The sequence below is a fragment of the Trichosurus vulpecula genome, chromosome 6 (genome assembly GCF_011100635.1).
Source record: "Trichosurus vulpecula isolate mTriVul1 chromosome 6, mTriVul1.pri, whole genome shotgun sequence".
Lineage (NCBI taxonomy): Eukaryota > Metazoa > Chordata > Mammalia > Diprotodontia > Phalangeridae > Trichosurus > Trichosurus vulpecula.
Window position 1 is genome coordinate 3,656,483 of NC_050578.1, and position 17,441 is coordinate 3,673,923.

Sequence of the window (17,441 nt, forward strand, 5' to 3'; positions counted from 1 at the left end):
CGTGGATGCCGTGGGGTGGGGGCCTCTGCGTCGAGGCACTCTCGGATCCCGGGCCCCCAGGCCCCTCCCCGTCTGGGCGGCCGCGGGGGCCGGGCCTCGGACTTTCCGGTCCTTTCCCCTCGGGCAGCGGCCCCGGAGGGCGGGAGGGGGAGGGGCCGCCGGGAGGGGGAGGGGCGCTGGCTGGGGGTGGGACGCGACGACGCGGACGCGGCCGCAGCGGCGGCGGCAGCGGCCTTGGGGGGCGGGAGGCTCACACTCTCCCACTTCTCGGGGCTGGCGCACACGGGCCGGCCACAGCCGCCTCTCCCAGTCCCGGCGGCGGCGGCGGAGGAAGAGGAGGAGGAGGAGGAGGACGAGGAGGAACCAGCTCCAGGAGCCCCGCGCGGCGTCCCTCCCCGCCCTCGGGGCTGCGATCACCGGCCCCCACCGGCCCCGCGGGGCGCGCACCTCCCGGATCCCGGCCCTCCCTCCCTCTCTCTCGCCCCGCGTCCAGGTCCGTACTCCGCGGCGGCCCCTCTGCGTGTGCGGGCCGGCGGCCGGACGGTCGGGCGGCCGGCCGGCGGGCCAGACGGGACCAGGCGAGCGGGGACGGCCGTCGGGGGGCGAGCTCCGGGCCCCGCACCCAGACGCCCTCGCGCACGGCCGGCCGGGGCCCCCCGGGACCATGAACAGCAGCAGCAGCAGCGCCAAAGGCGGCGGGGGCAGCAGCGACAAGGAGCCCAGCCCGAGCGACAGCGGCCTCCCGGAGGAAGAGGTACGGAAGGACGCGAGCGCGCCCCTGGACTGACGGTCGGAGGGAGGACCGAGCCGGCTGGGGCGGGGCGCTCCTCTAGCACCTGGACGGTCTGGGGCTAGCTGGAGCAGCCACGGATGGGACGGGGCGCCCGGGACCGATGGGACGGGCAAGGGAGGGAGTCGGGGCCACGACGAACGGACCGGCGGGCGGGCCCTGCTGTGGACCCCCACCCGGACCCGGGCCGGTCTGGGGCTGGGGGAGATCGCCCCGGCCGCCGCCCCTCGCGGGCCTTGGCCGGCCAGCCCGAACGTGCGGCGACCCCTATCAGTCGTCCTGCCGTCCCCCAGGCTCATTTCCGTCGGGGTGTGTGTGTGCGTGCCTGTCCCACCCTGGCAGAGAGGCAGCGGGGCCCCGGGCGGGTGAGGTGGCCGAGCTGGGAGCCGAGCGTCCCTCCTTCCCCGCCCCCCCCCGCCCCCAGCCGCACTTGGAGATTAATAGATAACTCATTAGGTACATTCCTGCCGGCCCCTGTCTGGGCCAAGGGCTGGGGAAGTGCCGGTGCTGGGCGGGTGCGGGCCGGGCATCAGGACGCCGCACGTGGGAAAGCTCTGACCCGCAGCCGGAGCCTGCATTTCCGCAATAACTTGGAAACAGTGTAACCTGGACGCGGGCCCCCACGAGTGGCTGGCCTGCGGCGCTCCGAGAGCTGCCCCGGGGCTCCCCGGACGCGGACCTCGCTCCTGGGCTGCAGAGTGGACAGGAAGCCTGGAGAGCGGTGCGTGGCCCCAGCCTCGGGGAGACTGTGCGCCCTTGCCTTAGCGTCCTGGTGCCTTTCTCAGCCTTCCTGCCCGCTCGCATCCCAGCAGAGCCTTGTGTACATAGGCGCTGAATAAGTAAGCTTAGTTGGAGATGCATTCTTCGGATGGATAGACGGGACTGAGTCAGACTATACTTTTAGCTAAGGGGCCTTAGTACACCCCGGAAGGACTAACTCAGGGCTGTGTGTGAGGCTTCGTTGGTAAATGTGAGCTCTGTCTCACCACGTAAGGCCTCGAGGCTGGCCACTGAAGATCCTCAGCCTTGGGGAGGTTGTATTGTGCTTGGAGATCCCGAGAGAATGGTGCCCTGCCCTCTCCCCTCTTCCTGCCTTCCCCTCCCCCTGTATTTTTTCTAAGGCCTGGCATTCTGGAGGTTTCATCTTGGGGGTGGGGGAGGCTGGTGGTGATGGTGGATGACTCTGTCCCCCCTTGGGCTAGGACATCAAATCCCCCTCCCACCTGTCCCCAGGTGCTTTTCTCTTTAACAAAAGTTACTTCAATAACCCTTTCCTCTAAAACAGCAATATAAGCCGTCTTGACACAAAGTTTCCTCCCCAGGACGTTGAATAATACCTCCCTACTTTTTGGGCCGGCTCTGTCCCCTGAAAATGTCAGCTGGGTCGGTTCTAAGAATAAGCTGGACCGGATCAGGTTTTCTGAACCCTTTTTGGTGTCAGACTGGACCCCATAGGTCATGTGATGAAGCCCATTTGCAGAGTTAGTTGTTGGAATTCATAAAATAAAAGTATTAAGTGGAAACCAAAGGTTAGTGAAAATAAAGAGTTTCTGGACCCTCTAAGTCTCTCTAGCTCTTCTGTGGGGTCCGTGGATCCCGTGTGAAGAACCCCAGGTTTAGAGTCAAACCAGTGGCCTGAGGGCCCTTGTAGCTGAGAGGGAAAATGCTCAGGCAAAGAGTCCCGAGCCTTTGATTTCCTGAAAGCAAAGTCCTTCAATAATATTTATTGGGGGGGGGGGATTTTTATTCCCTTCTCTCCCACAATCTCCCTTGAACTGCAAAAACCTTGAAGAAAGGGGGGGGAAATTTAGACCCCCAAACTCATGGATGCATCTGTCCCCATATCCCAGCATGACCACTGCCCTGGGGGCTGGGGGTCGGGGTTTACTAAACCTTTCTAAAGTAAAGGGAGTATATTACAGTTTTCTCTGCTTAGGAATAAATGTTTGTTCACCACAGAACTCATTGAGCACCATGGAATTAAAGCTGCCTTCCACCAGCTAGACCAAGCATAGCTTCTTAGTCCAGAGGAGCTTTTTTTTAAATTTTGATAACTTAATTTCAAGATAATTAGTTTCCTTTGAAATCCTGCTTATTTTTATTTTATGCATTTCAAACCATTGTTCTGAGAAAGAGTCCATAGGCTTCACCAGATCTAATCCAGGCCAGTTCAGCCTCCACTGGGGTTATGGGGACCGAATTACTGTTAGCAAATCCGCCCAGGCGTCCTTTCTGCGGAAATGTGACCTCAAGAAGTGGTGGCCCCAATCTGAGTCCTGCTGGTGCCCCGTTGGTGCCGATGCTGCTCTCTACCCTGGCTGCTTTGGGGAGGGCACCAGCACCCTCTCCTTCAGCTTGACACATACTCAGGAGTGTCCAGGACTAAATAGATGACACACAAATTTCCATTTAGTGGTGGGGCGGCCAGTGTCTTTGCCTGGGGGGGCAGTGGTGGATTTGATAGTGGGACACCCTAATGGCTTCATGTCTTGTGTATAAAAGGACCTGGGTTTTTTGAGCCACTATTCCAGTGGCCCAGAGTTCATGTACTTTTTGGGAATTCCAAGCCATGGGATGGGGATTGGGAAGTAGAGATGCTGGGAAATTTAGCAGGTTTCAGTAGGGTCAAAATAACTACTAAGGGCTTGCTGCTCTGAGGGTCTGAGGTTTCTCATGACTTGAACCAGGCCAGGTTGTATTTTGCTTTGGACGTTGTACTCAGATTCTAAGGGGAAAGAATTAGTTTTATTTTAAGCCTGTACGAGGGGAGGGAGAGGCTGCAAATCTCTTGGACACCAGTAGCCCGGGGCGGGGGTGGGGTGGGGTGGTGGTGGTGGTGGTGGTGTGTGTGTGTGTGTGCCCGCTCGAGTGTGTGTGTGTCTGTCTGTCTGTGTCTGTTGGTCTCAGTGTCTTGGTCTGTGACACCACAATGGCTAACAAATCTGAATCTTATCCACAGTAATGAGTTAGGAGCCAGTGTTTGGCAGGATCCTCTTGGAAGTTGCTGTAAAACTCTTTGTGGAACTTCTTTCCCTTTGCCTCCTCCTGTTTTTGTCCGAGGGCAGCAGAATGCCCCCGAACATGGCCCCCTCACCTCTTCATTGAGAAGCCCTTAGGATTGTTATCAGGCCAATGGTGGACTCTGGAAGTTTGTTAGTGATATAAAAGTCCCAAGGAAGTCACCCCAGTCTCTGAGCCACTGGTCATTATCGAGCCCAAGCTCTTAACCTGGGGGCTGGGAACTTGTAAACATATGCATGTGTATGTGTGTAATTTATTTCAGTATAATTGGTTTTCTTTCTAATCTTCTGCAGTCAGCAGATCACTAAGTTCTAATTAGGAGCTTATTTTAATATGATATAACCCTAATATGATTATGATAAGCATGACTTCACGCATTTACAAACACAGTCCTGAGAAGGGGCTCCCAAGGGTTCTGTGTCCCCAAAGGGATTTGGAAGCCGTGCTCTTCATCCTACCAGGCTAGAGCTGGGGGCTCTCCATGCCATTTTTGGGTCAGCCGATAAGGCTGAATTTTTAAGGGGAACATTTTTTTTTTTCTGGAACGTTGTACAACAGATATTTCTCACTGGTGTTTTATGTCTTTATCACTCCTGGTAAATTAGAACACTGTTTTGACCCTGGCTAATTTAGAGACCCCGTGGGCAAAGACCGTGGTACTCCTCTGGTCCCATTCCATAGTTCTCCGTGGCAGATACAGGTTCCTAGCACTTGGTTCTCTTTAAGAAGATGGCTTTTGGGGGTGTTTGCAAGAATACTGAAGGTGTAACTAGTTTCTGGGCCCCAGGGCCACATGCCACATACACCCTAGCCTCTCTGAGCTCTTCTGAGCATTGGGCTCTCAGCCCGGATGGATTGGGCAAAGCGTGAAGGTGGGAAACCACACCGCACTTTTGTACCCTAACAGAGCCTGGTGAAGTCTGCCTCAAATCACAGGGCACGTAGCAGAGCTGGTGTTTGAAGTCTTTGGTGCTGGGGCTTTGGAGGAGAGCCTGACTTGGTTTCCCTCAAATACCTCCAGAAGGCTGAAGCCACTTCCCCAGGGAGTACAGGAGGGCTGAAGGATTTTCTCAGACCTCTGTAAAGACACTATGTGTCCCAGCCTTCTGGGGACAAGGGCCTTTTGGGGGGCTGACTGGCTAGAGTCAGGGTGGGCCAACAGTGGGCGTCTCTGGCTCACGATAGAGGTATGATATGCTATGATTTCACTGAGGCCGGTGGTGCCAGGCATGGAGCTTGTGTGAACGCCACAGGCAGGTGTCTCCCCCAGCTTGGCCCAGGGAGAAGGAATTCAGCCTGGGAGCTCTCTGTTAAGCCCATGTGGTTTCAGAACAATGGAACAGCCTAGGCATGGGGGTGGTGGTGGCAGGGTGGGCCCTGACAGGGATGGCCTTGTCCCCCTCTGTCTTTTCCCAGTCATTAGGCAGCTGGGTAATAGAAGGCTGGAGTTGCAGCCAGTAAGATCTGAGTTTGGATTCTGCCGCAGACACTGACTGTGACCTTGGGCCAGTCACTTCACCTTGGAGCCTTGGTTTCCTCACCCGCTTCAAAGCACTTTGCAGACCCTTAGGCACTAAATGGGCACTGTGATCACTGTTGTTTTAAGTTCACCATGTGTGCTGGAGCCTTTGTGACTGCACGTCTGCACTGATAAATGAAGCCTGACCGGCCCCTGCCTCTGTGCAGAGAAGACAACTGAGGCATGGACAGATGGGACATCTTGTCTTCAGTCAGATAGCTGAGGATTCGACACCAAATCCAGCACGCTTTCCACTTCACCATGCCAGGTCTTCTTAAAACCGTCTTTGAACACAGCCCTCTACTCCTCAGAAACCCTCAATGGCTCCCTGTTGTCAAGTGAATCAAGGCCAGCCCCGGGTGCCTCCCCAAGGCTGCTGCTCCCCCCACGTACCTCAGCGCCGCCCCCCCCCCCCCCCCCCCCCCCGTGGAAGCCTTCCCTGTCCTAGAACCCTGTTTCCTCCTTCGCCTGGTTCTGGGTCCTCGGCATTTTTAGGGTTCACTAGGCGCAGCGTGCATTTAGAGTAGTGGATGGTAGAGAGGTGGCAGGCTTCTGAGCTAGGAAGACCCCGCCCCCATCCATGCTGGCTGCATGACTCTGGGCCACGGCCAGCCGCAGACAGCTCCTTAAAGCAGGCTGTTGTCAAGGGGGGCTGTGTGTGAAGTCAGAGGTCTTGGGTGTGAGCCCCTGAACTGATCCTTACCCTTCCCTGGGGGTTCAGCTGTAAAGTGGGGGTGACAGCGCTGTATTCCTTACCTAGGCCAACGCCTCATTTGACAGATGAGGATGGACTAAGTATCAGATGTGGCATTCGAACCCAGGTCCTTGGATGCCCAATCTATTGCTGTTGGAAACTAGTTCTAGTTTTGGTTCTCTAGATCTGCAGGGAGCCTGGAGGTGGGGTCGGGATCATGTTCCTCACCATCTGGCAGCATTGGTCTTCCCCGCTCTGTGACCTTTGGGAAATGTCCTTAGGTCCTGCATCTCTCTCAGTATCTCAGAAGCCTGAAGGACTGAATGGCTCTTTCTCCAGCCCTCTCTCCCACCTGCTGGGCACTCCTGTCACTCTCACTGGTGGTCCCTGATCCCCTCTGCTCCTCAGATAGAGGACTTGCAGCTGAAAGAGGACAGATAAGCCAACCTCTTCGTTTATCAGATGGAGAAGCAGAGGCTGGGGAGGCAAAGACTTGGCCAAGGTCACTCCACCAGTCAGTATGATAGCTCAGATTTGAAACAGGGACCCCTTCCTCTGTCCTGCTCTGGACCAGAGATAAGGGACCAGGGAGTGAACGGGCCTTGGTACGTTGCCCGTGACCTAGACCCACACCATACCCTCCCTTTATTTTCTTTAAAAAATGTTTCGTTCAGTCAATCAAAGAGCATGTTTTATTTTTAATCCTTTTTATTCTGAAGCTAATGAATACCAAAAAGAAAGGACACTTCCATATACAGAAGAGGAGGAGATGTGACCCCACACATCTCTATTATATACAGCTTGCTCTTTTTAAAAGTATTCTAATACATCCAACATGTTACCCTCAGAGCCAGCCTTCTTGTCAGGTGCTTCCTTCTGAACTCCTTCCCTTCCCAGCTGTGCATTTTGAAAGTTGCCTCAGTGACCCTCTTTTAGTCCTTCTTTGGGGGGTCATCATTCTTGCTAGGTGCCCCCTCCATAATCACCACCCAAGAAAAAGAAAAGTCTTCTTTGTAACTCATAAGCAGTCAAGCAGAAAGAGCCACACGTGGGCCCCATCCTCAAAATGTATGTCTCATTGTGCACGTTGGCTGCACCCCCTTCTGTCAGGAGGTGGGTGGCCTGTTCCATCATCGGGCCTCTGAATTTGGGGCCTCGTCTTTGGCGTTGGGTAAAGGAGTCAGCCTTTCCAAGCATTTTCTTTTCATTGTGCCAGGAGCTAGAAACAAAAAGTGGGACCACTCCATTCCCAGGAAGCTCACATTTTTGGGGTGGAGACAATTGATTCTCTATCTCTGTCTCTCTCTGTCCCTGTGTGTGTGTCTCTCTGTCTCTCCCCTCTTTCTCCTCTGTCTCTCTGAGTCTTTCGTCTCTCTGTCCCTCTCTCTTTCCCCTTCTCTCTCCCCTTGTCTCTCTCTCTCTCTTCCTCCCTCTCCTTTTCCCTCTCCCTTCTCTCCTCTCTCTCCTCTCTGTCTCTCCTTCCCCTTCTCTCCCTTCTCTCTCCTTTTCTCTCTCTCCCTCCCTCCCCCCTCCAGCCCTCATTTCTCTCTCTCTCTCTCTCTCTCTCTCTCTCTCTTCCTCTCTTCCATAAAAGTCAATTTCTAAAAATCCCCAAACCTTCCTTTGGAACAAATAGATGCAGTTGAGGCATCCACATGTTGCCCTTGTCTGACAGCGTATGTCTTGTTCCACATCCGTTCACCACCACCTCTGCCCAGGGCCAGTCTGTCCATCTGCCAGGGTCGCAGCTGGATGCTGCTTTAATCCGAGCGCCGAAGTCAGTCTCGATGGTGAGCTTGCCCTTGCCCTCTACACCGTTCTGGGTCTGCCTGCTTCCTGGCATCCCACCGTGCAGCTCTTCTTTATTTCCTGTTGAACCCATCCATACATGATGGTTTGTTCAGCCCTTCCCTCCCTCGTGGGCCCTTCCCTTCTAGCTCTTTGCTACCCCAGAAAAGGACTGCTTTTGGTAGGGTTTGGGGCACAGAGGGGATCTTCCTCTCTCGTCTTTGAGCCTCCTTTGTATGGTCTAAATGGTGAAGGATCTCTCGGTCCATCTTCGGGTTGCTTTCCCTGTGCCTGGAATGCTCTCCCTCCTGGTCCCCACCTCTTGCCTCCTCTGAGGTCTCTGCTGAAATCCGTCCTTCTTCAAGTAGCCTCTCCCAGTCCTCTCTGAGGATGCAGTTCATCGGCTCTCTACCTTGTTTGTAAGTCTTGTCTGCTCCATTAGACTGGGAGCTCCTTGAGGTCAGGGATTGGCTTTTGCGTTTCTTTGTATCACCAGGAGTTCACACAGTGCCTGGCACATAGTGGGTGCTTCTTATGCTTGTTGACCCAGTTAAGGTATTTCTGATGACAGATGCCTCTTGCCACATGTATTGGAGAGTGAAGGGTTAGTCTTCAAGGGGACTGGGTGGGCTGATCTCATCTTACAGGAGAGGAGACGAGGCTCAGAGAGAGGCTGGACAATTGGCAGTCGGACCCAACTTCCAAAATTGTAACAACGTTAGACTGGAAAGGGACCTTGGTGGCTCTTGGCTCTCCAGGCCCAGAGCTTCTGCCCGGCTGCCCGCCCACCCTGGGACTCTTTTATTTCCTCTGCTACGGAAGTTTTGAGGGCTTTTGTTTTGGCTGGGTTGGGGGTGGTGGTGCACTCCGGGTTATAAGCTTCAATAAAACATTGGTTCTGGCCTAGATGCAGTGTTCTTTCGATGCTTTATTGTAAATCTCTGGCCGTGTCAGGATGAGCCATTTACTGGCTTTTTAAGTGCTCACCATCAGCAACATGCAATTCCTCCAGTAGATGTTTCCCTCCCCCTGATGGTGCCAGTCTCTCTGTGGTCCGTCCCTTCATTCCCATTCGCTTTCCCCCTCCAGTGGCTCCAGTGTATACGTTGGCTCGGCCTTCTTATTCTGTTGCCGTCTTCCCCCACATCCTCTTTCCCCCCAGCTCCCCGTTACCTCGGCTTTTTGGTCCTTCAAGCCATTACAGACTTACAAGGCTGGGATCCCTTGTGGGGCTCCCAGTGTTGGGTGCTGCAAATGATGCCGCCGTGCCTACCCTCAGCACTCAATGTCAGTTTGCAGTTAGTGTGGATCAGTTAGGTCTGCTTCAGTTTCCTCACCTGCAGAATGGATTATCACTTCCTGCTGTTTAGGAGGGGAATGTTAGACAAGCTTTCCTGCAGTGGCTGGCCTTGGGAAGCCAGGGCGGTGGAGCCTCCTGCCAGCCTCCTCCTCTGTGACACCACTTAGAAGAATCAATGGTGAGCTTTCAGAAGTTGGGGGGGGGTGGTTCTGGGGTGTAGTTAATGGCCGGAAATGACCCTGGGGAGGGGACAAAAGAAGGACTCCTTCGTCCTCCTCCTGAATACCTGACCCCTTTGTGTTGGATGAGGCCATATGCAGATAGCCCCAGCCTGGTCCCTGCCCCCTTTAGGCTTTTGGAGGGGGAGGCAAGGAAGGGGAAGGGGAAGCCCTCATTCAGCTGGGCTTCTCTCCCTGTCTGTGCCTAGGCTCACTGGAGGGGACCTCAGCTGGGAGGTTGCGGGCACACCATCTCTGCCAGTGCTGCTCTCGCGCCCCTTAAGGGCCCAGAAATCCCCAATCACAAGATCGATGCTCTGGAGTGAAGTTAGACATGTCTGTCAGCAGTTGGGCTCTTGAGTGTCCAAGGTCTGTCCCGATCAGGCAGTCACAGAGACCCAGTTTGATCATTTTCTGGGGCTCTGTGTGGCACCCATTGGTCTACCTCTGTATGTAGCTGGACTGAGAATTGGTCTTTCTTTTTTTTAATTTTCTGGTTCAGTAACACATTTTTACCAAGCTTAGGAACCTGAGGGCCACAGAATGGCCAACGCTTTTCCTGGGTCACTCGAGGCATCGAGTGTTAAAGCAGGAACTCCAGCTCTGGCGTCTGGTACTCCAGACAGGTGGCCGGGTAGGCAGGGGGTGCCTCTTTCATGAAGTCCCTTCCTTTGATTTCTTCCCATTGATGTTTTTTAAGCCAGTGGAACAGTTGCCAGTCAGGTTAGGGCCAGGACCACAAAGTGGGCTGGCTACACTGGGCTAGCCCCGCCTCTCCAACACCCCTGCTAAGGGCCTGGCACACACTTGGTGCTTAAGAAATGTTCTTGAAATAGAACAGATCATGTTGGTCATTTTGGGGGACAGGGCCCCTATTCTAGGGTCCCATCAATGCTATAGTCGTGGTCTGTTACTGGCCCCCCTCCCCACGGAGTGGAAGGCTGGCTACCTGCGCTGAAGGAAAAGGAAGGGCACTGTGTGGGGTGCGTAGGGAAGGCTACATCACAAAATGTACCAGGGAAGATGCCTCCCTCCCTGCCAGGGTGACTGCATTTGAGTCTCAGCCCTGAGGTCTGCTTCTGGTGAGACTCTGGGGGAGGCAGTGAACCTCACTTTCCTCATCTCCACAATGATGGTGTTTGGGCCCTGAGGTTATAGGTGAAAACTCGAAACATAAAAACTTTTTTTTAAACAATAAAAACAAAGTAGTGTAAAAGTAAATGGGGAAGGGAACTATTTCTGATCTTCTAATTTATTTTTACCTCTTAATATTTACTGTCAAAAATATTCAGAGAAATGAAGTACAAATGGATTCCCCAGAAAGCTGCTTGGGGCCCATTCCTTATAAATTGTTTGCACTGTGCACGTTCATCCAAAGGGTTGGGACAGAAAGTGTCCTGCTCCCCTGTTCCTTCTGGATCTCTGTAGACAGTGCATTTTTTCCACAATTGGCAGCCTCTGGGGGTGGCCTGTTTTCAGCCAGCTTGCTTCCTGCCTTGGTGGTGACCTTCCTACCTTTGGGTATGGGCATCTCCTGGGCCCCATTTCTCTGGAAGGTTTGAACCTAGCCTGGAGTGATGGAGAGGCCAGATTTCCCTTTTCTCTTTGGAGGCACTCTCCCCAGATAATATAGATGGGGGCCTTCTTTGGACTCGCTGCAGAATAGAGGCTCCTTGAGGGCAGCAGGGCCGTAAATTCGTACTTCTCCCTACTTCTAGCCTAGTGTCCTGCATGTAGTAGGTGGGACTGGATTAGGGACCATCGAGGAAAGAACATGAGCGATCATCTCATTCAGTGGAACTTCCTTGGGGGCAGAGCCTGCTTCTTTTCTGTCTCTGCTCTGTCCCCCCAGAAAGTACTGGGCTGCCGTGAATTTCCCAGCTGAGTGCTTGTGGCCAGTGGCCATTTATTTTCCCGGTCAGAACTAGCCTGGAAGGAAGCTTGGGAGGGGCATCCTTTTTTGCACGCAGCAGGTCCCTGCAGACTTTGGGCCCGAGGTAGCCTGAATGTAGCCGGAGCATCCTGCCTCTAGCTTTGTCCCTAGCTGCTGCTTCTGGGTTAGGATGGCCGAGGGTGTTCGGCTGCAGCCCTTCCTTTCTCTGCCTCGGTTTCCTCATCTGTAATACGGGGATCATAATTGCATCCACCTCTCTGGGTCCTTGTGAGGACCAGATGACATGTGTAAGGTACTTTGCAAACTGCTCTTACTTTTGGTGGGGGGAGGGCAGAAAAAAAGGAAATTTACACGCTCGTTTTGCCGTGTGTTTGGAAGGAATAGCGAGCTGGCTGCAGTAGAGGTGCAGTCTCATGCTTTGTTTTTTATCATACAGTGTTATGGACATGCTTGTTTTATTCCATAAATATGTGTTAATGGAAAAAATGGAAAACCGCTTTGATTCACTTTTTACATCATCAGTATTCCTCCTCCCTATCCCCATCCCATGCAACAAAGAATATTTTTTGGAAAAAAAGCAAAAAGAAAAAACACAACAAAAACTGAGCAAAACAGATGATCAGCACGTTGAGAAAAGTGGGAACAATCTGCAGCGTGCCCACCCATGGACCTCTCGCCTCTGCAAAGCAGTAGGAAGGCCATGCCTCTTCCTGTCTCATCTTTGGGACCAGGCTTGTTCTTTGTCATTTTAATGTGAACTATTTATTACTGTTCTCTCCTCTTCCTTCTCCACTCTTCCTCCTACCCCCTTATTTTAAAGATGAAGCTCTGGGAGAGAGGAAGTGACTTGGTTAGGGTCACATGGCCGGTAGGTATGTGTTGAGGCCAGATTCCCGTCTAGGCCTCCTGACGCCAAGTTGAGAGTTTTTCCCTCTCCTGAGGCTTCCTGGATTTCTTTCTTTCTTAACTTTTGCTCACATCGATGGAGGTCCCACAAAGCCTTGCTGGTTGACTGCTGTGAACCTCTCCTTTTCCAAGGAAGCCAGGCCTATCCGTAGGAACCGCAATCTCCTCTCTGATCATTAGAAATCCGGCCTTATTGGTGGAGACTGGTAACAATGGAGAAAAAATACTTGGGTCAAATATAGAAACAGGAGTCACTCAGTAGCTCCCTATTTTTAGATCTCATGTATATTAAAGCAGAATAGAGGCCGTCCATATATTTTATTTTGTTTTTTAAGGAAGTTGAGCTGATGGTTGAGGGTGGGGCTATGGAATTCCAAGGATGACTCCAGAAGCCCTAGCCTGGGCTCGGTGAAGGAGAAATTGACTTTGGCTGTTACAGATTCCAAGGCTTGGGTCAGGAATGGTTTTTGTTGAGAACGCCTGTGTCTCTCAGAATGCCCTCCAGAGAAGGTTGTTGGGCATGGCTTGGTTTTGTTGACGCTGTGTTACAGATTCTAATACAGTTTTGAACAGGACCTTGTCTGCTCCTAAAAAGGCCCCAAACGGATGGGGTTAGAGGCAGAGAAACTGGACAGGGGAAATTCCTTCTTCAGGACCCCAGGAGGCTTGCAGCTTGCAGCTTGTCAGCTTGGGATCTCTTTGTCCCTGCCTTGCTCACTGACAGTTGGGATCCAGAAAGGCCCCAGTGGGCTCAGTCTGTGGACTTACGCTAATAAATTGAAATTTGATAAGACATAAGGCCTTAAGCTTGTTTTTAAAAAGTCAGTTTCTTGAGAGTAAAATGGGAGAGGCATAGCTGGACAGTGGCCATTCAGAGAAAAGATCGCTGCGTTTTGATGGACTGACCACAAGCGCAGCATGAGCTGAAACTGGGGTGAGCATTTCCTCCAAGTCTTACCTCAGCTTTCCTGGGATGGACCGTTAAATATGGGAATGGGCTCCCAGTACCTGTTCAGAATCTGAATGTGCAGCAGAGAAATGGAGTGATGGACCAAGGTGGCACAGTAGCCTCCCTCAGTCAGTTACTGTGTGGACTTGGACAAGCACTGCCCCCCAGTTTTCTTATCTTTAAAATAGAATGATGAAGTGGAGCCACCCTCACAGTCTCTGAGGATCTGATGAGAGAGAGAACATTTAAGGTGCTTTGCAAGCTTTCAGAAGCTATCCTGCCTGCTGGCTCTAATTGACATTCCAGAGGGCCCAGGGCCCACTGGCCAGAGTTGAACCTGGGTCCTTCTGCCTGCTCCACGCAGGAATCTCTGCTCTAGGCTGGGAGGCCCGGTGGGAATTTCTCCAGGTTCTCCAGTGGTTTATGATGCCTGTGGGCCTGATGTTAGTTGGGGGCAGAATTGTCCTTCCCCAAAGGCTGAGGCTTCTGAGTGGTCCTGTCCTGCCTGGAAACATCTGTCCTTTCCCCTCGTGCCCTGGCCTGACCAGATCTTGGCTCAGCTCTTTCCCTGGCCACCTGACACATTTCTGCAGAGTCGGGGAGGGGCAGAACAGGCATTTGTTAGGCACGTATGTGCTGCGTGTGGGTGCTGTGCCAAGTGCTTTAAAGGTCATTACTGTGACCCAAATTTTACAGTTGAGGAAACCAAGGCAGTCAGCAGTTACAGGGTCACTTAGTAAGTGTCTGAGGCCATATTTGAACTTGAGTCTTCTTGACTCCAGGCCCGACCCTCTATCCCTGTGGTGGCTGGAAGGCCAGCATGTTGGATGCTGAAGAGGGCCTAGGAGGCGAGCCAATTCTAGCCTGCGCCTGGGCCTGAGTCTCCTCTGAGCATTCCGGGGCCATCCAGCCCTTCCTTTAGGTCCTACTGCAGCAGGCTGTGAGCAGAGGAATCATTTAGATAGGTCTACTGTAATCACATCCACTTTACAGCTGAGGAAGCAGAGGCAAACAGGGTTAAGTGACTTGCCCAGGGTCACACTGCTAGTGTCTGAAGCTGGATTTGAACTCTGGTTTTCCTCACTCCAGGCCTGGTGGCTCTAACCATTGCACGACCTAGCTGCTCCAGTATCCTATATAGGGAACAGCAAATGAGCCCATCTAGCTTCAGTGTAGAGTTCATCATGGAGTGAGGTTGAGGAGTGGGAAGTAGAGGGAAAATCAGTCTGGCAAGATAGGCTCACTAAACTATCGGTCACCAACATAGCCGCCTGGACCACTTTTTCTTCTGAAGTGCTTGTGAGTGGGGGTGAGCAGTGATGCCTGGGTGGTGAGTGGGAGATGGAGAAACCTGCAAGTTGGGAGGTCTTGTGAACATTCCAGAACTCTCCGACGACTGGTACATGCAGTTCTGCATTTGCAGGTTTTTCTGAACAGGGAAAAGGAGGAGGAGGGGGAGGAGAGGGAGAGAGGGAGGAAGAGGGGAGAAGAGGGGGAGACGGAGGAGCAGTGATCTCCCATCATGGCACCTTCTCCCCTCCCAGCTTCTCCAAGAAGTTTTACAGCAGGTGGCAGCAAAGATAGTGGTGGCTGGAGATTAGGGATGGGATTTGAACTCAGAGAACCTGAGATTCAGTCCCAGCTTTGACATTTATGATCTGTGTGACTTTGGACAATCCACTTACCCTCTGGTCTATAAAATCAAGGGCTTGGTCTGGATCCACCTCTTGAGAACCATTTGGTGTCAAGGCCCCCTCCCAGAGAGCTTTGGCTCATGTGGGTTATGTTTAGTGATGGTTACTGTACTGGAAATTAAAATGCCTTATTCTCATTATAAATTAGAAATCATTTTGACCTAGCAGAATCTTGGGGACCCCGAGACTGCACTTTGAGAATCACTGGCTTCAGTTGACCCTAAGGCCCCCTCTCTGTCAGTCTGGGATCCTGCCTCAACTGCCTTATCTATAAAATGGACATCAGGATATTCACACTCCTCGCCTCTTAGAGCTTTCTAAAGAATCCCAACTGCTCTAGAAATAACCCACCCAACATCTCTTCCTTCTGTGACAGAGTCTGATCCCTGGATCCTTGGTTAGGTTTTCCAGTCTGGAAATCCTCATGTATTCATTGGTCCAAACCAGCCATTCTTTGAATTAACAAAACCCTCCCTATGGAGAGAGGCAGCAGGCCTTATCTTAAAGAGGCCTTATCTCTTTATAACCAACTCTGGGCCCTCTTTTTGTTCTACTGGAATTGCCCACATTGGTCCTTGGTTCCTCCAGGAAATGGGTCATATCTGGGGGCTGGCCAAGCTCTCCTTCACACAGGCTGTGCTGGTATTTGAAATCACAGAGGCAGTTTGCAAGGGCAGTCAAAATTGCTTTCCCTTAACTCTCTCTGGATTTTCCTTCTTTCTCTCCATATTCTTTGAGGGCAGTGGGCACGTATCGCCTTGGTTTTGTAGGCTATGAAAATGGAAGTGAAGGAAACTGGATTTAGTGCCCAAGCCTTGAAGACTTTCAGAACTGGTAACACGTAACAGTAGCGGCTTGCTTTTCTGTGTCTTGGATGATCCTGATGACAACCCTTCAAGCTAGTCTTCTCATCTACAGATGGGGAAATTGAGACCTGGGCCACTTCTGAGGCCATGTCCTAAATGGTCAGGAGGCTGCCCCAGTGTGGCCCGAGGCCCCTTCCCCCTGCGTTGGTGGAGCTCCTTGTGGGCAGGCTCTGTGCTCTTTGCAAAGTTCTAGCTTCCGGACAGTCCACTCCATGCATGAACTGCCTCTCAGGCATGGGGAAGGTGTAGCTACATGTTGCCACTCTGAATCCTCCCATGTTGCCAAGCCCTTCCTTTACCAGGTCTCTCAGCACCATCTTTCAGGCCCAGACCTCTCCTCACATTGTTCACAGAGCCTTCGGGAGTTCTCGGTGTTGCTCTTTTGTCCGGGGACATATGGAAAGGGCCTTTCCTGTGCCCTAAGCATAGAATCCCAGAGGTGGGGCTGGCCAAGGGCCTGTCGGTGCCTCCCCCATCCCGGGCCAGGGAGAGGCTATGGGGGAGGGCCAAGGAGTCCCCCATACCTTAGATCCTGGAGAAATTACAGAGTCAGCAATTGAAGGGACCTTAGCAGGCTTGTACTAGCCGTGTGACCCTGAGCAAGTCACTGGACTCAAATGAGTTAATATGTAATAAGGGCCCAGAGAGGTCATGGGACCATTGATTTAAAGGTACTTAGGTTGCTGAATCCAACCTCTATGTTTTACTGAGCCTTGGAGAAATGGAATGACTTGTCCACCGTCTCACAGGCAGCTAAGTGGCCATGGGAGGATTTGAACCCAGGCCTTCCTGACTCCAACTCCAGCATTCTCTCTCCATCCCCCTTGCTGAGCTAGGGCTCCCCAGCCACCATCATGAGTGGTTATGATAGACAAGCAGAGCACCTTCACCCCGAGGTCCCTATGAAATTGCACTGTTTAGAGGCAAGCTGCCTAGTTGTCTTTTGGGCTCGGCCTGCTGGGTCTGCACAGACCAGGGCCAAAAGATCCCAGGGAGGCCTGGCACGGCCCCTGATTAGGGGGCAGCTGGCTTGGTGGCTGGCAGAAGCTGGGGAGGAGGCTGAATCCCCAGGCCTTCTTTCTGAAGGGTGACGGAATCTGTGTGTGAGTGTCTCCAAGGCCCAGCTTGTTAATACAATTAGCCAGGGAGGGAATCTTTTGTGGAGATTAGAGGCATGGAAAAGAACTGATCCGAAGGGAAGATAGAGAGAGACAGGCCCCCAGAGAGAGAGAGACACACCAAATAAAAATGCCTCCAGTAACAGCAGATCGTGGCCACCCCAGGGACAGAGGAATGAATCCTCCCCTGGAGCCTGCCCCTCCCTCCTTCCCTCGGCCCAGGCCGCTCACCATATAAGGCTGTGGACCATGCAGAGAAGATAACAGCAGGGCCAAGCACTTCACATTTCCAGAGTCCGACCAGAATTAACTCATTAATTCTTCTAGGCTGAGATGAGACAGCCCAGTATCTCAGGCATGGCTCCCTGAGTCTCTGCTGGCTGGGCCCTTGGCCACCATCTTCTCAGCTTTGCAGTATCACCAGGGAGTTGAGTGGCCTTTGGCTTTCACTTAAGGATCCTGCTCCCCCCGGGTCCCCAGCCATGAGGGGAAATGAGACAGCATGTTCCACGCTGAGAAGATTCTTGGTTATTGGTAACTTGGTCCTAATATGGAGCCTAAAGTGTCGTCTGTATTTTCTAGCTGGTCCTGCCCTCCGGGTACAGGCAAAGCCAGGCTAAGCTATCTTGTCCACCTTGTAGCTCCTGTAAGAGTTGGTGGGCCTCAGGTTCCTGGTTCTGCCCA

At 52.8% G+C, this 17,441-nt stretch overlaps 1 protein-coding gene across 2 annotated transcripts in view; it reads left to right on the top strand.

The window, feature by feature from the left end:
• Nucleotides 1–243: 243 nt before the first annotated feature.
• The window catches only part of RBPMS (RNA binding protein, mRNA processing factor), a 153,038-nt gene continuing 135,840 nt past the window's right edge, over nucleotides 244–17,441 (top strand). For both annotated transcript variants that reach the window (XM_036764657.1, XM_036764658.1), the window contains exon 1: nucleotides 244–754. In XM_036764657.1, coding sequence (XP_036620552.1) covers nucleotides 665–754 — 90 coding nt within the window. In that variant the 5' untranslated portion in view covers nucleotides 244–664. The remainder of the gene's footprint in view (nucleotides 755–17,441) is intronic.